A 21,705-nucleotide genomic window follows, 5' to 3' on the forward strand; every position below is an offset into this window, starting at 1 on the left:
AGGTCACCGGACGCTACTTACGCTACTTCTCAGCGTCCGGTGGCACCGTCCGGTGCTCCGGGGAGTTTTACAAACTCCTCGAGTTTAAGACCGAACGCTACCCGGTGCGTCCGGTGCTAGCGTCCGGTGCTCGGGGCAGGTTTACAACCTCCCTGGGTATGGGAACGGACGCTGCCCGGTGAGTCCGGTGCCAGCGTCCGGTGCCTAACCCTAAGCACCGAAACCCTCCAACGGCTAAGGACCTCACCGGACGCACTCACAGAGCGTCCGGTGCAGCGTCCGGTGCCTACTTAGGCACCCTAACTTCGTCGAAACGCGATCGTTCGAAAACGAAGTTGGTTCCTCTCGATCTAAGGACTATCTCTGAGCTGCCTAGTGCTAGGTTTACTAAGTGTGCACCACACCTAAACCTAAAGCCTTGCCTAAGTCAAGCTACTAGATCAAAGCCCCTCTTAATAGTACGGTCAAAGGAAAACAAAGCCCTAAACTACTCTAAGTGCCCTTCTTCACCATATGGCACTTAGACCTAGTCTAGTCTTGACGATGTTCATCCATCCTTTGAAAACCGAAACGATTTCCACTACTAAGTAGGCATGTACGTCCCTGTTCATCGAGTACTTATTACCATGACCTCACAAATGACTTTGCCTCTGCAAAACACACGTTAGTCATAGCAATCAACATTGTCTTTAATCACCGAAATAATTAGGGGCCTAGATGCTCTTTCAGTGGCAAATATTGTCCAATCATAGGCTATCTAAGAGTCAAAAGATTCGTCTCGTGATTTACAGGCAAACTGTGTAATTTGTTTTTGTTTTCGTCTATATTTAATACTTTATGCATGTGCCGTAAGATTCGATGTGACGGAGAATCTTGAAAACTTTTTGGTTTTTGAGTTGAACTAGTTCCAAAAAATTTTGCAAATTTTTCAGATTCTCCGTCACATCGAATCTTACGGCATATACATGGAGCATTAAATATAGATAAAAAATAACTAATTGTACAGTTTACCTATAATTTGTGAGAGGAATCTTTTGAGCCTAGTTAGTCCATGATTGAACAATATTTGTCAAATACAAACGAAAATGCTACAGTCCCCATTTTGCAAATTTTTTGAAACTAAACAAGTGAGAGAAGCGATATGTTGTTCTGTCTTCCCGTTCTGCTTTGGCACCATCCCAAATAGGTACGCATCACGTTTCTTGAGAAATCAAACATTTTTAAGTTTAAAAGGTATTATAGAATTTTCATTAAAAAAGAATTATAAAAATAATATCAATATTATATCTTTAAATAAATTTATTATAAAAGTATATTTTGTTATCAATCTAACGATACTTACTACAACAACATACTCCCTCTATACCCATAAAGAAAGTCGTTTAGTACAATGATACGGTCTCCAAAACCTAACTTTGACTCTTTGTTTTTATAAAAATATTTATCAAAAAGTGTTATATGTATATTTTTATGAAAATATTTTTCAAGACAAATCTATTCATATGGTTTTTACATTTCCAAACTCAACAACTTAAAAGTTATTCATGACTTATATTCCCAATGTTTGACCCAAACTCGTGCAAAACGACTTTCTTTATAGGTATGGAGGGACTATGTTTACTTTATATTGTTTTTTAGCAATGATGTTGTAGTGTAAATTTAGAGGGTTCCTTTATATTATTTTTTTATAATAGCATATGTGGGTAATTTAGATGAAGATCAAGATGTTACTAACGGAGGTGGGTAATTTTGATGTGCATTTAGGAATTAGGAGGCTAGTTTTATGTAATGACACATGTGGATTTAAAAAATAGAATAAATCTAATTGCCAATATCGATGATTTCTATATTTCTATATTTATATTTTTATCTTAGCATGTTTCTTGAGAACTAATGTGGAACTTTCAAAAATAAGAGCCTCCAACTAGTGACACACTTATTCGCGTGCATTGTCGCATACATCTGCAACCATGTCCTTACAACGTAATGAAAGCTTATGTTTCCATGTTTGCCCGTGCAAAACATAGCGTGTAAATAAATATACCATTTTTTCCAAAAGGAAACTGATAATGATGAATAGACTGAAGAAAGGTGTTGGAATTTGGGGTTGGAACGGCCAAAGAGAAACTAAAAGAATGCTTCGTGGTATATGCTACTACTGCCGTGGGACTAGTCGACTAGAGCTAGACGAACAAATAAGCGATGCGGTTATTCTCTTCGTTGAACGCAATATCAGATACCCTAGATAAGCATATGATCCTTACCAATCTCAGTTAAACAATGCAAGCACAAATGCTTTGCTTTGCTATCTGATTTTACTTCTGATAGCATTTGCCGGACTTGTTTTGTCCTCTCCAAGAAGAACCCAAGAGGGAATATTTTGTCACTCTTATCTGAAGAAAAGGAATATAATCCTGATGTGTAGGAACACGCATCTAACGCGTTCGCGAAAAAAAAAATAATCGTGATGTGTAGGTGTGATGAATTGTAGCTTTCAGCTAGTATCCTCAAATATGCCTTTAGTTGCTTGGTGTCATGTTTCACATAACCACATGGCATAGGAATTCCCGGTTGTCCAATCCTCAGCTACCACTCAGGAACACTCCTGAGTACCTATTACTAGTAGCTTATATTCTTAGGTCCAGATTCAGAGAATCAGATGGACAAATGCCGTGTTCTTGGCCAACCACTTGTTCCATGCAGATTGCAGCAGGCTTTCAGAAGCAGAGGTGTCATCGCAGTCAATTCTGATCCCCACTATGAAGAGATAATATATTTTTCTCTAGTTTCTTGCTGTTGTTTAAGGCTGTGTTAGTTCATGAAATGAAAATTTTCATGATACTGTAGCATTTTGTTTGTTTGTGATAATTATTGTTCGATCATGGACGAACTAGGCTCAAAAGATCTGTCTCGTATATTTCGACCAAACTATGGAATTAGTTTTTACTTTCGTCTATATTTAATACTCTATACATGTGTCTAAAGATTCGATGTGATGTGGAATCTTGAAAGTTTTTAGATTTTGGGTGGAAGTAAACGAGGCCTAATTTCTCACCAATTCTCAATGAGTGAGGTTTCTGTTCTTAGCAGGGATGCACTTTAGTGGTACACTGGTACTGCAGGATACTCACAAATGACTTGTTTAGTTCTCCACCAAAAAATTTTTCATCCATCCCATCGAATCTTTGGACACATGCATAAAACAATAAATATACATAAAAAATAAACTAATTACACAGTTTGGTTGAAAAACGTGAGACGAATCTTTTAAGCCTAGTTACTCCATGATTAGCCTTAAGTGCTACAGTAACCCACATGTGCTAATGATAGATTAATTATGCTTAATAGATTTGTCTTGCAGTTTCCTGATGAGCTATGTAATTTGTTTTTTTATTAGCTTCTAAAAACCCCTCCCGACATCCTTCCGACATATTCGATGTGACATTCAAAAAATTTTCATTTTCAATCTAAACAGGGCCTCAAGTCTCAACACCTGTGCTGCCCTAACAGGAACTGATCTGACTTTCTGTAGTTTTCTGATGAATGATCAATTGTGACCTAATCAAATTATGTGTGACAATTAGCTGGTTAAGTAATCTTATCTGTTCACCATATTTTTTAGGGCCTTTTGTTCCACTTGTCTGCCTGGCCAGTGGGAAGTAGGCAACTGGGTACGGTTGTCGGCATATAGACTACTGGAGGGGAAAAAATACTCAGGATAAAGGAATCGCGACAAAACTTTTATTTGAAAGGAATTGACATATTCTCAGAAAAACCATCTGATTCGTGAGACAGCAGGTCCATGTGTTTCTCGTTTTACGTTCATTTTCTGTGAAATATATATAATTTTGGAACGTGTCAAAACACAAAAAGGAAGAGATCTAACGATAATGAAATAAAGAAATAAAGCACCATGAAAATAAAAAAAGGTTCGACTTTATTTTTTTAATTAAAAATAATAAAGGCCAACTTCAACATTTTCGACTTTTCATCTCGTCTTTCAAGCTGAGGCCCAATTTTCTCCTGTAAAGCATTTTTTCCATCTCTACTTTGAATCCATCCACATGACCTTTTGATTTTGTACAAAGTCTGTAATCCACTTTGAAAAATAAAATAAAAACAACAACACAAGCCGTATTATTTTTCAAAAGAAAATAAAAACTAAAAGGAAGAAACAAGTCCAAGAGTTGAATAAGCTCTTTCTCTGAAACCAGCTGTGAACTCGTGTGGATTGCACGATCTGAGCCACACAAACGAAAAGGCACAATCTTGTGATTGGTGGACTCTTGTAACTAACCGCCTAGGACCGAGGTTTCCTGATGACCTGGGTAACCGTCCAATTATCAAACAGCAACACTTCTTCCAAGTGACAAGTGAGAGCCAATTGCTGATACACAATTGATTTAACCATTCATGGTACTAGGAGGATTCCCCGCGCGTTGTTGCGGTTACGAGGAAGAAATATAAATAGATTAGAATATGTATTGCCATAGACAACTTGCATGTTTATAGAAATAGATGACTTGCTAATATGGACATTACAATTGTGTGATCTAGTGAATTTTAATTATATATGTGATAGTGGATTGCTTAGTTGGATAGCTTGTATGTTGAGAGAAATAAATAGTGGAGTTTTACTTTATAAGAGTATAAGAGAGCTTTTTACCTGTATGCCATTATAAAAGATTGACCAAACCACCATGCCACTAAAAAGTTGTTTCGCACCGCTGTGCCCAACTTCATCTTCGCCTATACCTGTGTGCCATTCTGTCCATTTTGAAGCCTAACGGCAGGTCTCACAATAGACTTGAATGCCCCTAGGCCACTTGGTCTCCATAATAAATTTTTTTTGTCCCCAGTGCCACTGACGGCCAAATATAAAAAAATAATAATATTACACTTTATACTACATAAACATAAAAAAAATATAGAACATCATAAAGATAATCAGAAAAAAATAAAAGAAAGGTAAAATGTATATAATAATAATAATAATAATAATAATAATAATAATAATAATAATAATAATAATAATAATATAATAATAATAATAATAATAATAATAATAATAATAATAATAATAATAATAATAATAATAATAATAATAATAATAATAATAATAATAATAATAATTATTATTATTATTATTATTATTATTATTATTATTATTATTATTATTATAATCATAATCTCTTTTCCGCCGCCGCACTAGGCTAATGGCGAGCATGCCTGCACTGGTCTGCAAGCAAGACGGAAAAATCTCTCCCTCACGAACACGTCGCTGTCGCTGTCGGAGTTCCAGCTCATCTCCCTCACGAACCCCTGCGTCGGGACGGCCACGACGGACGCCGGCGCCTTGTCGAAGCCCAGCGCTCCTACGCTGCCGGACTCAAGAGCCGAGGCCTTGGCCGCGCAGGAGCCCTGCGCGCCGAGGGCGGGCACAGCGTCGGGCTCGGCGGCGGCTCCGGTGTCGCGGCCGCAGGCGTCGTCGTCGTCGTTAGGGGAGGCGGGCGCCTGGTCGACGAGCTCGGCGGAGAGCTTGGCTCCGACGAGGAGGAAGCGGGTGTGCTTGGCGGTGAGGTCGTTGGCGCTGTGGATGGGGTCGTCGCAGTCGGGGCACAGGATGGCGCGGTCCTCCACGCAGAACACGAGGCGGAGGAGGAGGAGCAGACACGGCGGTGGACAGATGCGGCCTGTCGCTTGCGGGCGCTCCTGTGACTACAAGGGCAAAAGGGACATTTTCCTATCCAGGACCCACGTGCTAGACATCTTTAACGTCACAAAACGAACGGAATGAGGATGGAATGGCACACGGGTATAGTCGAAGATTAAGTTGGGCACAGCGGTGCGAAACAACTTTTTAGTGGCATGGTGGTTTGGTCAATCTTTCATAATGGCATGCAGGTAAAAAGCTCAGTATAAGATAAGGTCTCCGACTCCGATGTGGATGGTGTTGATGGACCCTTGGTGTAGCCCACACACTGCATGATCAGCACCTCGCCTCGCTTGGAAGTTGGTACTCGGGAAAGGCTCTGAGCCGCTAACCGCCTGCTCCGCCATGGCAGCACCGGTTTAACAGAAGGTGCTTGGGAGGCTCACTAATTAGCAGAGAGTCCCTCTTACATGTCACTTTGTTGATGAAGCTATTGAGGTAGTGTTTGACGGAGTCATCATTGTCCATAGTCTCGAAGGTATCCACTAGCGACGAACTGGGAGGGCCAACATCTACCATGGGGTCGACTGATCCGAAGCCTAGCGGGTAGCTGTGCTTCGTGAGTCTTTGGCGAGTCCCCTGCCCACAGAATAGGGCACAAGTGAGGAGAGAGAGAGGACGACTGCGCACGGTGGAACACAGAAAAAAGGCCTTTGGGGAGGATTGGTGGCTCACCATAGGACACGACGCAGGTAGAGGTCGCTCGATGCACGGAGAGTCGCTGTCGTGCAGATAACTCGTGGTGATGCAGTTGATCACTTGTTCCTCAGTTGGTGCGATCGTGAACCTAGAAGGGGAGAGGTTAGGCCTCCAGTGTCCAGTGGTGGTGGCTCACCATCGACGCCGGGCACAGCCTGGGGGCTTCCATTGTCGCCTGGCTGCGGAGATCGTTGCTGATGGGACACGGCGATGGCACAGAGGCGGTAGGTATCGAGAAGGCGACAGGGATCTTGGTCAGTGGAGACGCTTGGGATGGGGTGGATTCGGGAGTTTACTTTTTCACCGATCGCACGAGCGGGGCGGATCGACGTAACCAAACAACTGTCGCACCATTTTGTGGTCTTACTTTTGTTCTTTTTAGTTGTAGGAGATATTTTCATTTTTTAAAATAATGCCCATTTTCTAAAGATTGCAACAAGGAATAAGATAAAAAGTTGAAAGCCAAGTTAGGTTCATGATGTCAGAAAAAGAGTGGAGGTTACATAACTTAACGTAAGGCTTTAATATGTAAATACATATTGAAACCCACATAGGTGAAATGCAAATAATAAAAACATATATGGAGCAATTGGTAAATTTATCACAAATGTGTAGGGATTATATTGTGATAGGAAAGAATAGAGAGATATAGTAAACATACTTAATTTGATTCATTCTATATACTTTATTACTATATTTATCCATCAAATTTTGATATTCATATAATATGAGATTTTTGGTGCAGCTTATTGGAGGCCTAAGCATCAACTAGCTAGAACCTTATAAGAAATAAGCAATAGAAGTTTATGTTTAGTACCAACAACTAATATTAGACTACTTGTATTAATTTGCACACATTTTCTCTTTTGTTGTTTTTTAACAGAATATGCATATAGATATTTTTTAATCTTCATCCACTAAACTTATCATTTACCAATATCTATGATTTTATCTATATCTTTTCGGCTTATATGTAGCACCTTCAATATGCATTTGGTGGAACTTAACTTCAGTTATGATTGTAGCCACCTTTGGTTGCACTGCCGTCCACATTTTCCAAAGTGTTGAATTTTCTAAAGAATTAGGAGGATTCCTTGCGCACGTGTTGCCGCGGGTATGACGAAGGAATATAAAAATGTTAGAATATGTATTGTCTAGTTGGACAGTTTGCATGTCTAGAGAAATATGTGAGGCCTTGTTTAGTTCCCAAAAAATTTCTGGACTCTCCGTCACATTGAATCTTGCGATACATGCATGGAGTATTAAATTTAGACGAAAATAAAAACTAATTACACAGTTTGCCTGTAAATTACAAGATGAATCTTTTGACCCTAATTAGTTTATGATTGGACAATATTTGCCACAAACAAACGAAAGTGCTAAAGTACCCAAAATCCAAAATTTTTGCCAACTAAACAAGGCCTGACTTGCTGACGTGGACATGACAATAGCATGAGCTAATGGATTTTAATTGTATGTGATAGTGATTGCCTAGTCCGATAGCTTATATGTTGAGAAAAATATATAGTGGAGTTTTGCTTTATAAAAGTATAAGATTAGTAGTATTGTCTTATCATGAAAAATAGTGTGGTTACAATTATATACTATTTTTTCTCAAGGTTAAACTGCCGGTCTATATATTAATAAAAAAAGAGTAAACAAGTATATATACAAAAGTAAAACAAAACTTTCTACACCAACACCACCGACAACCAACACTCGGTGAAAGCAAAGGCAGACCACCGCAAATAAAGCTGCCCCCCCCAAACCACAAACCATTGAGCCCAACGCAGTAACAAACCACTAGGGGATTTAAAAAACAATGCCTCCAAGGAGAAAAACGACATCCACAGATGGCATCAACGCCAGCCAAAAAATTAGCACTGGTTTTACAACCAAAAAAGAGCCAAAGGTAGAAGTAGGGAAGAATGAGGGTACATGACAATACCTCCAACAAAATAAACAATGCCCGCAGGCAACGTAATTATCGAGCAAGGATTTCTCCCAATGCCACCATCCCCTAAACGATACACTTCGTCAGCCCTTTTCCTTTCCTGTAACCTCTAGAGTCTAGAGGAAGGCGGCTTTCGTTTTTCCTGTAACCATATATAATTTTTGTTAGGAACGAAGGCACGCTAATTCGTCGTTTTCCACCAATCAATCATTCATTTTCATTCTAATGAAGGATCTAGGAAGCTTAGCTCTGCTGCCGCCTGCCGGGAAAGAGAAGATCCACCAAGTGGAAACCCAGCAGCCACACACCGGTAGCTTTTCGACCTCCGCCCAACCCGTGGTAACCCTTTCCTTTCCTCCCTCCAACCGACTCCCACTACCTACGAACGAAACGAACGAGAGGTCACGCTAGGTCGCTAGCTCATACATGCTCCGCATGAGTGTGACTTTGCCACGCACGCACGCTCGATCTTCTTCTTCCCCTTCCCCCCATGTGAGGAACAAGGCAGAGTGGGGTTGGCGCGTCCTGGTGGTGGACACGCGGCCGATCGATTAAACCCGACATCGATCATTCCCTCGGATGGAGCCGGAGGTTCAGTCATCAATCAGTCATTCTTCAGTTTATTGCAATCAATCAGAGAAGAGAAAACATAGCAAATCAAGATATGCTCCAAAGTCCAAAGTGCTTAGCGTTTATTGCAATCGCCGATGGTCGACGCACAAAGGAACGGCACAGCGTCGTGGTTTCCACTCGCAATGGCAACTCGACAGCAGCGTATGTAAAGGAAAAGGCACATGTATGCAGCGCAACAGCTGCAGTTGAGCTTGTCATCATGAGCAAAGGAGAGAATTGCTTTAGACTAGGAATTGACGCAGAGTTGGGCAGGGATCGAGGCTGAAAAGGAAGATACTCCTAGATAGAAAGAAAGAGCTGTGATTTGGTAGTGCCAAGATCATGATCTGGACGATTGAGTTGAGTACGTAGTGTGCGACGACGACCTGCAGAGAAAAAAGGATGGCACCGCGCTAATGAACATGACATGTGCGTCGGCAGCTCAGCTGTAGTACTAACTGTACATGGGACTGGACAAGACACTAGACAGACAAACCAGCTGAATCTCGCAGGTGCTTATGATTGATTCACTGGGCCCGAGGTCCGGTGTCGGGATCACATAGGAGTTGCTCCAGTTGGGAGCGAGTGGGAGCTTTTGTGATGAGCATCCATGTATGGAGAAGATTAATGGCTGGCCGTTGGTCAGTTGGTGGTACAGGATGCCAATGTATTGGACAATATTTGTTAAATACAAACGAAAGTGCTACAGTGTCGATTTTTAAAAAAAATTAGAACTAAATAAGGCCTTGTTTAGTTCCAAAAAATTATAGGAAATCGACACGGTAGCACTTTCGTTTCTATTTAACAAATATTGTCCAATTATGGACTAAGTGACTAACTAGAGTCAAAAGATTCGTCTCGTCAATTTTGACTAAACTGTGTAATTAATTTTTATTTTTGTCTATATTTAATACTCAATGCATACATCTAAAGATTCGATGGGATGAGGAATCTGAAAAATTTTGCAAAAATTTTTGGAACTAAACAAGGCCTAAGGAAAAGACTTTTCTACAGTAGTTCTTTCAGAGACGAGAATGTCATCAGTCACATCTGATCACGCAGGCAATGCAGTTCTCTCACTCTAACTGTCTAACATCACATGAGTTGTGTATGTTTGTATTGTAGTAGTTTATTACTAGCATTAAAAGATCCTTTCTATGATCTTATGTATATGAAGATTGTGAAACTTGTAGTTGAGGAAGAGCCAAAAGATGAGCAACTCTGAATGATGAGTCGAGCCTCGAGCGAGTGGTAGGGTAGGGCCGTGTTTTAGTGGCATACAAATGCCATAAACTTGCTTGGGTTGATTAAGGACCAATGCGTTCTTGCTTTCACATTTAAGCACTTTTTTCATACAAACTCCAACAGACTTAGCAGAATCCTCCTCCTCACTCCTCACAGCTCGTGCTGCGACTAGTACAGGGAAGGGCTTTAGCCTCGGACCGTAAGCGTCTTTAGTCCCGGCTACGAAACCGGGGCTAAGGTTTCAGGACTAAATGTCCCACCTTTAGTCCCGGTTCCCCAGACCGGGACTAAAGGTCCACCTTTAGTCCCGGTTGGTAACAGCAACCGGGACTAAAAGGTGCGCCAGGGTGTGCCACCTGGCCTCCACTTTTAGTCCCGGTTGTTGGTACCAACCGGGACTAAAGACTTTTTTCTTTTTTCTTTTTTCTTTTTCTTTTCATTTGGTTTTCTATTTAGGGTTTACAATTATGTTATTGTTATTTTCGAATGCGTATTGTTTGCTGGTAGTTTATGGAACGCGCACCTATAATTTATATAATTTAAAGGATTACATATAAATATACTATAAAACACAATATATATATATAAATAATATGTATCTATAGATCCATAATAAAATATTTACACATATGCTTCATGGACAAAATATTTACAACACAATTTATCTCCACCACTTAAGCATCGTACAAATTTAGTCCCGGTTGGTGAGGCCAACCGGGACTAAAGGTCCCCTCTGCAGATGCCTAACACAATAGCCGTTGGGCAGGGACTTTTAGTCCCGGTTAGTCTCACCAACCGGGACTAAATATGTTTTTGTCTCGGACGCTGTTTTGGCCGAGATTATTGTTCATTTTGGACAAGTGACCAAAGGCCTCTCCCAAAAGAGACGAGGGACAGGCCAGGGCGCTGCGCTGCATTACCGAGCTGATTAATGCATGGGATCGACCATCGGAGCCGTCGAAATGGATGACGGAAGATTGAAGATGCGATCGAGGCAGTGAAGAACATCAGTGGACGACGCGAAGAAATTTGCTGGAAGGCGAAAGCGGGGAACCACGCCGCATCGGATGATAGCAACATGGCATGGCCCGACCGGCGTTCTTCCGTGGCGTTCGTGGAGGAGAACTGAAGAAACAACCGTGCCACTGATCCTTATTAATTTAGCATGCAGTGAGTGCTTGGGCATGATGCACGTACAGGTACAGGGGTCAACACTCACAACACAGGAGTTTGCTGGCGCCGCACAGCTAGACCTGGGAGATTTTTAAGTGCATTTCTGTTGCAGAGGGAGAAAGGCTTTTCCTAAAGCACATCTGACTAAAGAGTTCGATGGAATCACATGAATGTGCGTGGTCAGGAACATGCTGGGGCCTCGACTTTTATTTGTGAGTTCAAGTTTCTGCAGTACTGTTAGGTCCATCAATGTTGCCGTCCAGGCAATAGCACAAAAATGTTTCAAATTGTATTAACTTAGTTATAGATTTATTTAGATTTAACAAGCACAAACCCTAAAATAATTCTATAATTAAGTTATACATAATCCAATAAGTATGAAATTTTTATTACAATCAAGCATATAATAATTGAGCCATAATAAAAAAAATTACCATAATTAGACTAAGCAACTGCAGTTATGAATTATTCTAATTAATTACAGAAAATAATAGATCAAAATCTATAGCAAAAAAATTATACTAAAGCATACCATATTATGTATTTATTATATATGTCTACTCATATGGAGTCCAACAACATTGGATTTTTTATTTTAAATTTTTTTTCTATGAGTTACTATGATTTTTAAAAATTCAGCCAAAATAAATTAAAAAGAATTAAAAAACCGCCATCAAAACCGCTTATAGCTGAACCAGTGAGATAAAATGTACGGTTTCAAAAGTTAAAAAAGGTGATTTGTCTAATTTTGGAGTTCATGGAGAAAAACAGACTTTCATAAAAGTTAAGGTAGAAAAAAAAGGTAGTACAAAAGTACTTCATAGCCCAAAACTGCACGAAGCCCTCACGCGCTTGAGTAACTTAGGACGTCGAGCCCATCTCCATCTCGTGGGCAGCCCAGCTCTCCGCAGTCCGCACGCACCCGAGGGCCGAGGCCTCGATAAGCGATAAGGCCGCGTCGGCTTGGCGAAGCCCACGACGAGAACAGCGCCCGCGCCGGTCCGCGGTTCCCGCGTCGCGCTCGCTGGCCGGTCGCTTCGACCCGAAGCCTTTGCTGGCGGGCTTTTTTTTTCTATCGAGTTCGGCGACACGACTGCGTGTACTGCCTGCCACTTGCATGTCAACGATGGGGATGGGCAACCAGCCAACCACTCCTTGGAGTCTTCGGAACGGACCACCACGACACGCTTGCAATGTCATCAGCTACGAGTACATAATTGGCATCCTGTTCTGACGGCTATCACCAGAGCAGTTAGAAATATACAGATATCTCCCTATCGGGCCACCGGGCTCGACTTTGCTGGCCCCGCTCGCTCATGCCACCGTGCGCCGCCCCGCGCTCGACTATGCTTGCGAGGGCTACATAGGGTAGTTGTTTGATGTCGTGGCCTTATTTAGATGCGAAAAGTGGCGGAGGAAAGGGGGGCCTGGCATCCCCCAAGCTTCCCATAACTCCCTTAATACACCTCATATATTAGATGTTTAATTATATAATTAGCTAGTTAATAATATTATCTGTACTAAGATTTTTATTCTTATTTTATATTAATTTCTAATAGTTTCTTATACAAATTGATATTTCTAATATTTTCTTCATATCTTTTATTTTTATTATTGCCTATCAAACATCAGTTTGTCCCCTATCACACACTCTAATTAGCTAGTTAATTGAAAATCAGCGTTTTTCTTGTTTAATCCTTCTGAATTGATCTCCAACAATAGGATCTATATTATTTAGCATTAGTCTTCCTATTATCTTTCTTATCTCCTATGTTTCTATCATTATTCGTCTAAACTCTAAACAATCATTTAGCCAAACACTAACAGTGGTATGGTGTTTCTGTTTAACCTTCTATTTAAATGACCATTTTTACCTGTTTAAGTGATCGTTTTGTCTAAGACTAAACGATATGTAACTGATTGTTTGTCATTTGATGTTAGGATATAGTACTAATTAATTTTGCCCCCATTTAACTACTTGATTTTATTGTGATTCTTTTCCTGGGCAAAGAAATAGAATGATCAAGTGAAGGTTAGAGGCCTGAGACTAGTTAAATTTCTCTTTTATTTTTTTTCTGCTTTTTTTCATCACAACGCAAACGTTTATTTTGGTGCTATGTACACATTTATCATATAATATTTTGATACATATGATTGTTTTTGGTTTGCACGCCCTTCTATGTTTAAATCTTGGCTCCGCCCCTATCGCTACGGTAGCACTTTCGTTTGTTTGTGGCAAATATTGTCCAATTATGGACTAACTATGATCAAAAGATTTGTCTCACGATTTACAGGTAAACTGTGCAATTAGTTTTTATTTTTATCTATATTTAATGCTTCATGCATGTGTCGAAAGATTCGATGTGATAGAGAATCTTGAAAATTTTTTAGTTTTGGGGTGAACTAAACAAGGCCGTAGTTACTATGGAAACCACATCTCATTTCAACTATTGAAATTGCTCTTAAGACACTCACAACGTAGAAACCATTATAATTTCTATATAATTTCTATATGCATTATTTATTCTGTTTGCAAGCATTTTGCCTTTAGGCCGTGGCCGTAACATTACGAATCGGTGTTGTCCTTCGTGCCACCTGCCTCGTTATTCATCGGGACAGCCCCAACAAAAGATGCAAACTAGCTCATACAGATATGGTACTCAGTACTCATATAGCATCGTGATCCATCGACCAGATAGCGTTTTATAAAATAGTAAAACAGTTGTTTTAACACCTCATCCGAGCCAGAATTTTATAATAATCCATGATCCATCTAGTACCAGATAGCGTCATCAAGCTCACGTAAAGAAGTAAACTTTATTCAACTGTATAAAAGTGCGTAGCATGAGACACTCGTAAACATTCACAATCACAACCCAACGAAGAACAACCACTACGACTTTTCAACATATCAACTCCACTCTGATCTCTTCACTGAAAGCCGATCGCCTGCTCAGTGGCAGTACTGGCGGTACCAGCAGCAGCGGGTGAACCCGGCGTCCCCGTCCCCGACGACGACGCTGCCGCGGCTGTGGAGCCACCACAGCAGGTTGGTCAGCGAGTTTCCATCATCGTGGCCATTGAGCGCGCGGGTCTTGGTGAGCGCCGCCTCCTTGTCGTAGATCCCCTCCAGCGCGTACACGAAGCCCTTCCAGCCTTCTCCCACGCCGTCCCTCTCCAGCGCCGGGAGCGTCCACGCCACCAGGTCCTTGACGAACGCCACGTCCGGGAACAGCGCCTCGCTGATGGGCAGCACGGGCAGCAGCTGGATCCCGAGCCGGCACTCCTTCCACTCGGGCGGCGCGAACCACAGCCCGCTGTCGCGCTTGTTCGCCCACAGCACCCCGACGACGCGGTTGTCCCCGCTGAAGTCGTCCTCGTAGATGCTGCCTTCCCCTTGGCCTTCCCGGACGTGCCACCACGTCTGCGCCGCCAGCATCTCCAGCGCCGTCAGCGTGGCGCCCACGGACACCAGGTGCGCGTCCCCGTAGCTGAGCCCCACCAGCGCCGCCGAGTAGTAGGCGTTCACGGCCTCGCTCGTGCTCTCCTGGTTGCGCCCGTCGGCGAACTCCGTCAGCCCGCCCGCCCACGAGTGCAGCTTCCAGAGGTCGAACATCCGCAGCCTGGTGAAGCTGCCGCCGGCCTTGTTCCGCGACAGCGTCATGAAGTCCGCCACCATGGAGTAGGCCTGCGGCATGTACTTGCGGCCCCAGGACGTGTCCAGCTTGGCCAGCACCGCCATGGCGTACAGGAAGTAGCCCAGGTGGTAGTGGTGGTCGTTGTAGATGCCGAACCCGAAGTCGGCGCCGGTGTCCTTGAGCCCCTGCAGCGTCACCAGCCCGCCCCACTTGGCGTCGTAGAAGAAGCCGTTCCCCTGGAAGCTGCCGTCCAGCCACGGCGTCACGGCGGCCTTGAGGAACTGCTGCACCGCCGGGATCACGTCGGGGCACCCGACCTCCTCCGCGATCAGCGCCAGCCGCGCGGCCCGCGCGACGGCCTTCCCGTAGAAGTAGGACGAGGTGGTGGTGATCGCCGCGGACGCGAGGCCGGCCACGTCGGCGCGCAGCGCGGCCACCACCTCGGCGACGCCGTCCTCGCTGACGCCGCGGGTGGAGTGCCACGTCGGGGACACCGGGTCGGTGCGCAGCACCCAGGCGTCTCCGACCACGCCGACCATGTCGCCGTCGATGCTCCGGTAGCGGAAGTCGTCCAGCACCCGCGCCGCGCAGCAGTCGTCGGCGAGCAGGCGGAGGTGGAGCGGGTGCGCGAGCATGAGCAGCTCCCCGGGCCCCTCCTTGCGCCAGGCGTAGTCGACGCAGAAGGGGCGGTTGAGCGCGGCGTGCCCCGCGGTCGGGAAGCAGCGGCTGTAGCGGTCGAGCACGGGCTCCATGGACGCGTCGGGGAGGTAGGCGACTCTGATGGCGCCGGCGAAGGCGGGCGCCGTGAGCTGCGTGGTGGTGGCCTGCGCGAGGCGGATCGGGGCCGACGCGTACAGGAGGAAGGTCTGGCCGCTGTTCATCCGGAGGCGCCACTTGGTTCCCTGGTCGTCGCAGGAGGCGACTTCGAGGAAGGCGTGGACGGAGGCGACGGAGATGTCGACGGGTCCCGCCGTGGTGGTGACAGTGACGTAGGGGCATCCGCGGACGAGGTGCGCGCGGAGGGACGGGGAGACGTCGAGCGTGACGGAGAGGTCGTCGAAGGCCGAGACGTGGTGGCGCTGCGCCGCGGTCCCGGCGGCGTCGGAGACGGTGAGGTCCGGAACGAACGTCTGGATGACGAAGGACGGCGAGTGGTTCCGCGTCGGGTAGCAGACGTCGAGCGCGGCGCCGCCGGGGGAGCGGACGGAGTAGGGGTGCATGTACTCCGGCTGGTCCCCGTTCTTGAGCACGAAGTTCTGGAAGAAGGAGTTGGTGGGGAGCGGCGCGGCGAGGAGCGGCGGCGCGAAGAAGCGGGACGGGTCGGGCACCACCGTGGACGTGGCGCGCGGGAACACGGGGCCACCCGGGGCATGCGCCGGCGGGCGGTGGCTGCCGTGGTGCGGCATGGTGGTGGTGGTGGTGGGGGCGAAGCCGAAGCCGAAGGGGGGAGGAAGCTCCTCCTCCGGCGGCTGCGGCGGGATCGAGACGGGCGGCGGAGGAGGAGGGGGAGGCGGACCGACGGGAGGGGTGGGCCTGGGCCGGGAGAAGGCGAAGGGCGGCTTGGAGGTGATGATGCGGGAGAAGGTGTGGCCCAGCTTCTTGGTCCACTTCCGCATCTCGCCGCCTGCTCGGGCTGGCGCTTTATACTGCTTGCGTGGTTATCGGTTGGGCTGGGCTTTGACTGGGCCAACGCGGTGAGATGATATCTGACAACAAACAACCCTCGGGATCCGACGCGACAGGTCGGCGTGTTCCTGCAATCCTGCGTGTCACACGGTGCAAACAAATTATTAAAACGTTGGAAATGGTATGAAGTTGGATGGACGGATATGATTAGAGTCACTGGATTTTGTAACATAAGCAGCGGAACCACGAGGACCACGAGAGTGAGTGAGAGCGACGGCAACATCAATCAAAGCAAGTAATAAGCACGACGATTTACATACAGAGTGTAGTATGTATGATATATGGTGTTTAGCTTTGATTATTGGGTGGGCAGAGATGATTAGCGGCTAAGCATTGAAAACGTGAAAACACATTTGAAGCGAAGGATTGTTTTTATTTTTACTATAGTATAGTATATTTTCTTAGCACGCGAGGGCGAGGATGATGATTGTATGTACTGGCATTAGTGGTTGAGTTAAAGCAAAGCGGCCGCGAGGAAACGACGACGATGAACAGAAACCACGGATCTGAAAAGGGGGAGAAAAAAAGAAAAGACACGGCCGGAGCGCTTCCGGCTGCCTACCTCGTTGACGAGATGAGATCAGGGACGTCGCCGGCCGGCCTTCTTGGGTTGGAGTGGTTGCGAATTGCGATGGAGCTGGGGGTGATTAGCTAGGAAGAAGAGACGCATGCAGCGAAGCAGCCCAGACGAGCTGAGAGAGCGGGCAGGGACTACTAGCTAGGAAGGAAGCCGCCGGCCGGGCGGGCGCGTGTGTGTCCCACTGTCCCGCGTCGTAAGATTTTGCTTAGCACAGGCACCGGCGGGCGGGCGAGGGAAGCAAGGGATGATGGGCTTGCCGTGCCGGCGAATGCTTGCCCGCGAAGCCAGCCAAGACGGCCGGCAACGGCAACCGCAACCGGAAAGGGTTGTTTCCTTGGTCGTTGCTTCCTTGGTTCCGGGGCGACACGACGACGTTTTTTTTTGTCTCAGGTTGGAGAGTTGGACGCGCGCGGCGGCAAGGCAAGGAAGAAACCCGTCACGTACCCAATCCAAGTACGTTGCTTGCTGCTTGCTCGTTTCAGCAGACACGCGCGCCTGTGTGTTCCAACTTCCAACCCCTGCTGTCCAGTGTGCACGACTTTCGCGGGTTTGCGACTTGCGAGTTTGCTGCGACTTGTAGTCAAGTAATGTATCACTACGGGAAACTGCTGATTTGCCGGGTGTAAAATAATTTGCCGGGAGCTTTTTATCGGGCACCCGGCAAAGGCATTCTTTGCCGGGAGCCGGACAGAGAGGCTCCCGGCAAATAGAAACACCCGGCAAAGCAGCCTTTGCCGGGAGCCAGGCACCCGGCAAAGTTCAGCCGTCGGCAAAATTAATTCTTTACCGGGAGCCGGCACCCGGCAAAATATGACCGTCGGCAGAGCCGACCGACGGGAAGGCAGCCACCTGCCGTCAGCCTTTGCCGGGTGCCACGCCGTTAGGCACCCGGCAAAGATTTTCTATTTTTTTTAAAAAAGAGTCTTTGCCGGGTGCCATCTTGGCACCCGGCAAATTAATTTGGGTTTTTTTAGTTTTTTGGCCCCATTTTTTTGGGGGGGGGCCTTGATACAGTAATTGAATCCAAATTTCAAAATTTGGGACAATTTTGAATTTTTTAACTATATTTCCTTAATTATATTCCTTTGGTTAAATTTTTCCTACTACTCCAAATTTAAACTGTAGGTACATAAAATATTAGAATTCAGTCTTTCCAAAAATGATATTCATGATTGTTATCGTATGTTGATACCATATCGTGGACCTAGCATAAAATTTCGTGCATCATGATGTTGTAACATGAGAAGGTAATCATAGAAAAAGTGTATTTTAATTATATAAAATCCAAACGAAGTCCAAAAATCACGAAACTTGTTAATATATCTTGTTATGGTGTGTGGAGGCCATGGTAAAAAATTGAGAAAGTTTCGAGCAAGTTGTGACGTCACATGTCTGAAACCCAGGCATCTCCACATGTGATGACTTAAAGATCACATTTGGAGATGTTCAGGTTTTAGACATCCAACGTCAAAACTTGCTCGAAACTTTCTCAATTTTTTATCAAGACCTCGACACATGATAACAAGACACTCCAACAAGTTTTCTGATTTTCGAACTTCGTTTGGATTTTTTATAATTTAAATACACTTTCCACGCAAATACTCCGTCATCTTACGTCAACAAGATGCGCAAAATTTCATGCTAGTTCATGGATACGGTTTCAACATAGGCTAAAGATCATGAATACTATTTTTTGAATGACCAAATACTATTATTTTATATACCTACTGTTTAAATTTGAAATATTCAAAAAAATTGAATAAAATAAAAATAATTAAAGAAATTTAGTAAAAGAACTCCAAATTATCCCAAATTTTGAAATGGAGTTTTAATTACTGTTGAAAAGCTCCAGAAAAAAAATGAGGCCAAAAATAAGAAAGAAAAGAAATTAATTTGCCGGGTGCCATATGTGGCTCGCGGCAAAGAAGCCTTTGCCGGCGGTCTTTCCACTGTGCGCTCGACAAATCTGATTTTTATTAAAAAAATAAAAAAATCTTTGCCGGGTGTCTTTTCTGGAGCACTCGGCAAAGGCGGCCTAGCCGACCAGGCCTAATTAGGCCCAGCCAGCCCATCTGCCCCCACCCCGAACCCTATTCCTCTGCGTGCGCCCAACCCCGCCCCCGCCCAGCTGCGCTGCCGCCGCCGCCAAGCACCGCCCGCGCCAGGCCGCCCGCTCGCGCGCCTGTGGCAGCGCCCCGCCGTGCCGGCCCCGCTCGCCCGCCCGCGCACCGTGGTCTGCGCACGCCGCTGCCCGCGCCACGCCACCCGCTCGCGCGCCTGCGACAGCGCTCCGCCGCGTCGGCCCCGCTCTCCCGCCCGCGTGCACCGCCGTCTGCGCGCCGCTGCCCGCGCGGCCCGCCGCCGTCCGCGCTGCCCTTCCCTCCCCCTCTCAACAGCAGCAACCCGGCCACAGCTCTCGACAGCGAGGTCACCACTGCCCCACCTCCGCCCCTCTTCCCTCTCCTCCCTAGCCTCCACACAGCGGACACTCGAGCATGGAAGTCGCATGACCTCTGCAGCACGGGGGAGCACATGGATCTATGAGATTCGGTGGCGCGTGGATTGGTCGGGATCTTATCGGTCCCCACAGCAGCCATGGTCGGTGGAGGCGGAAGCGATAGCGCTCCGTGCCCTCTCTCCATGCATCGCTTCTATGCCGGCACGAGTGCCATTGTAGCAGGGCATGGGAAGACGCATGGACTTTGCAGCGCGAGGGAATATGTGGAGCCGGGCGGGATTCGGCGATGCAGATCCGGCATCGTACGAGATCTGGTGGAGAAAGTTGTGGAAGTTTTGGCACACGTCTGCATCACCATCCTCCTTGCATCCCTGAAGAGCCTCATAGTGAGATATTAGCATTTGATTGATCTCATGTCCTTGCTTAGGCCTTCTGTGCGTCACTGTCCTCCTTGCATCCCCGAAGATACTCAAGGTGAGCAATTCACATTTGACTGATCTCATGTCCTTGTTTAGACCTTCTGCTTTCGTGTATGTCAATTTTCACTGCTATATTTTGGTATACAAAATTTGATTAGGGTTGCGACTGGTGTGGAATTGTGTTCTCAACCTGCGCACCACTAAGAGCTGGGATTTAATGTGAGTGAACATGTCACTCTCAAAAGGAATACTCTTGGAGAGTAGTTGTTGAGAATATTTCTGATCAACTTCACCTATCTGAATTACATGTCATCTAAGCTCTTTGGTTGTAGAATATTGCATTATGTTGGGTTAATCTTTGGACTACTGACTACCATTAAACATTGCGTTTTTACAGTGGCTCTGTTGGGGAAACTTTGCATCTTTCTAATGGTTCTGGTCCAAATATGAATGCTGGTTTTACCTCTTTAGTGGTCAGATGCTTCTACTGATAATTTTTTCATATGCATATGCATGTATAGCTTTGTCTAGGTAATATTTGATCTCGAACGTGTACCATGTTGCCACCATAGACTAAAATCATTCTTCTTCATTTGTTACAATAGAGATGGACTTATTGAAGGGCCGGGCGGTGCTGCGGATGGTCAGTCTGCCTTGTCGAAACAGAAGCTGAGCCCCTCTCTCACTGCTTGCATCTGGTGCCCCCCACATTTTTGTATGTCTTGTCCATTTTTTGATTGATGTGCTCATGTCCTGCGCTTGTGAGTTATTACCACTCCAGCATGTGTCGATGCTTGAAGTGATCTCCATGAGCTGAGCGCAAGAAAATTGTCAGGCTATTTGATTGCTCTTGCTACTGAATCCAGTATTTGTGGTTTGTGATAAATCTGAATTCTTACAATTATAAAACATAGTTTCCGTTTTTTTGTGCCGGGAGATTGATTAGTAGCTTACTGAATATGGACATATTTTGTTTAGGGGCAGCAAATAGTATTTTATATGAACGTATTGTTTGGTTAGTAGCTTACTGAGTATGTTGGTTGTCAAAAAAGGTATAGCTGTAGGTTCTCAAAAGTATAGCTTACGGACCCAAATATGCTAGAAAATTAAGCAAGCTGATACCCAAAGGTATCCCCTCTTTGTATGTATGCGCATGGATCCTGTTGATCTTTTTCTTGTCCTGCTGTACAGTTTGTTGAGTTGTAGTTTGCTGGCCCATCTTGGACCCCCCCCCCCGCGCGCTTTGTATAGTTGTGGAGTTTCTCATTGGGGCCTTTCTCTGCTGTATTTATGGTTTAAAAAAATGTATGCACATAAATCATGTGTTTACATAAATGCCCTGTCACACCCGGTTTTAAAGAACAAAACCAGGCTAGTCATATGTGTGCCCAGGAAGTCCACACATATAACAACAGAAGCAATAATATCAAAAACAGTGTTATATGCGGAAACATACTTATAATTAACACTTACATAAGAGAATCGTAACACAATAACTAATCTTCAGGCTCAATCTTCACAGGGACGG

At 45.3% G+C, this 21,705-nt stretch overlaps 2 protein-coding genes across 2 annotated transcripts; both read right to left on the minus strand.

Annotated features, from left to right (window-relative positions):
• On the minus strand, nt 5,209-6,581 carry LOC8056197. The gene is made up of 2 exons (XM_002462267.2): nt 6,549-6,581; nt 5,209-5,718 (listed from the first exon to the last, which is right to left on the minus strand). Exons 1-2 carry the CDS (start codon nt 6,579-6,581, stop codon nt 5,209-5,211), a joined length of 543 nt encoding a protein of 180 aa, XP_002462312.2.
• LOC8056198 (putative endo-1,3(4)-beta-glucanase 2) lies at nt 14,192-16,760 on the minus strand. Its single transcript, XM_021454204.1, has one exon. It carries the CDS (start codon nt 16,648-16,650, stop codon nt 14,350-14,352), a length of 2,301 nt encoding a protein of 766 aa, XP_021309879.1. The 5' UTR covers nt 16,651-16,760; the 3' UTR covers nt 14,192-14,349.

The sequence above is a fragment of the Sorghum bicolor genome, chromosome 2, assembly GCF_000003195.3.
Source record: "Sorghum bicolor cultivar BTx623 chromosome 2, Sorghum_bicolor_NCBIv3, whole genome shotgun sequence".
Lineage (NCBI taxonomy): Eukaryota > Viridiplantae > Streptophyta > Magnoliopsida > Poales > Poaceae > Sorghum > Sorghum bicolor.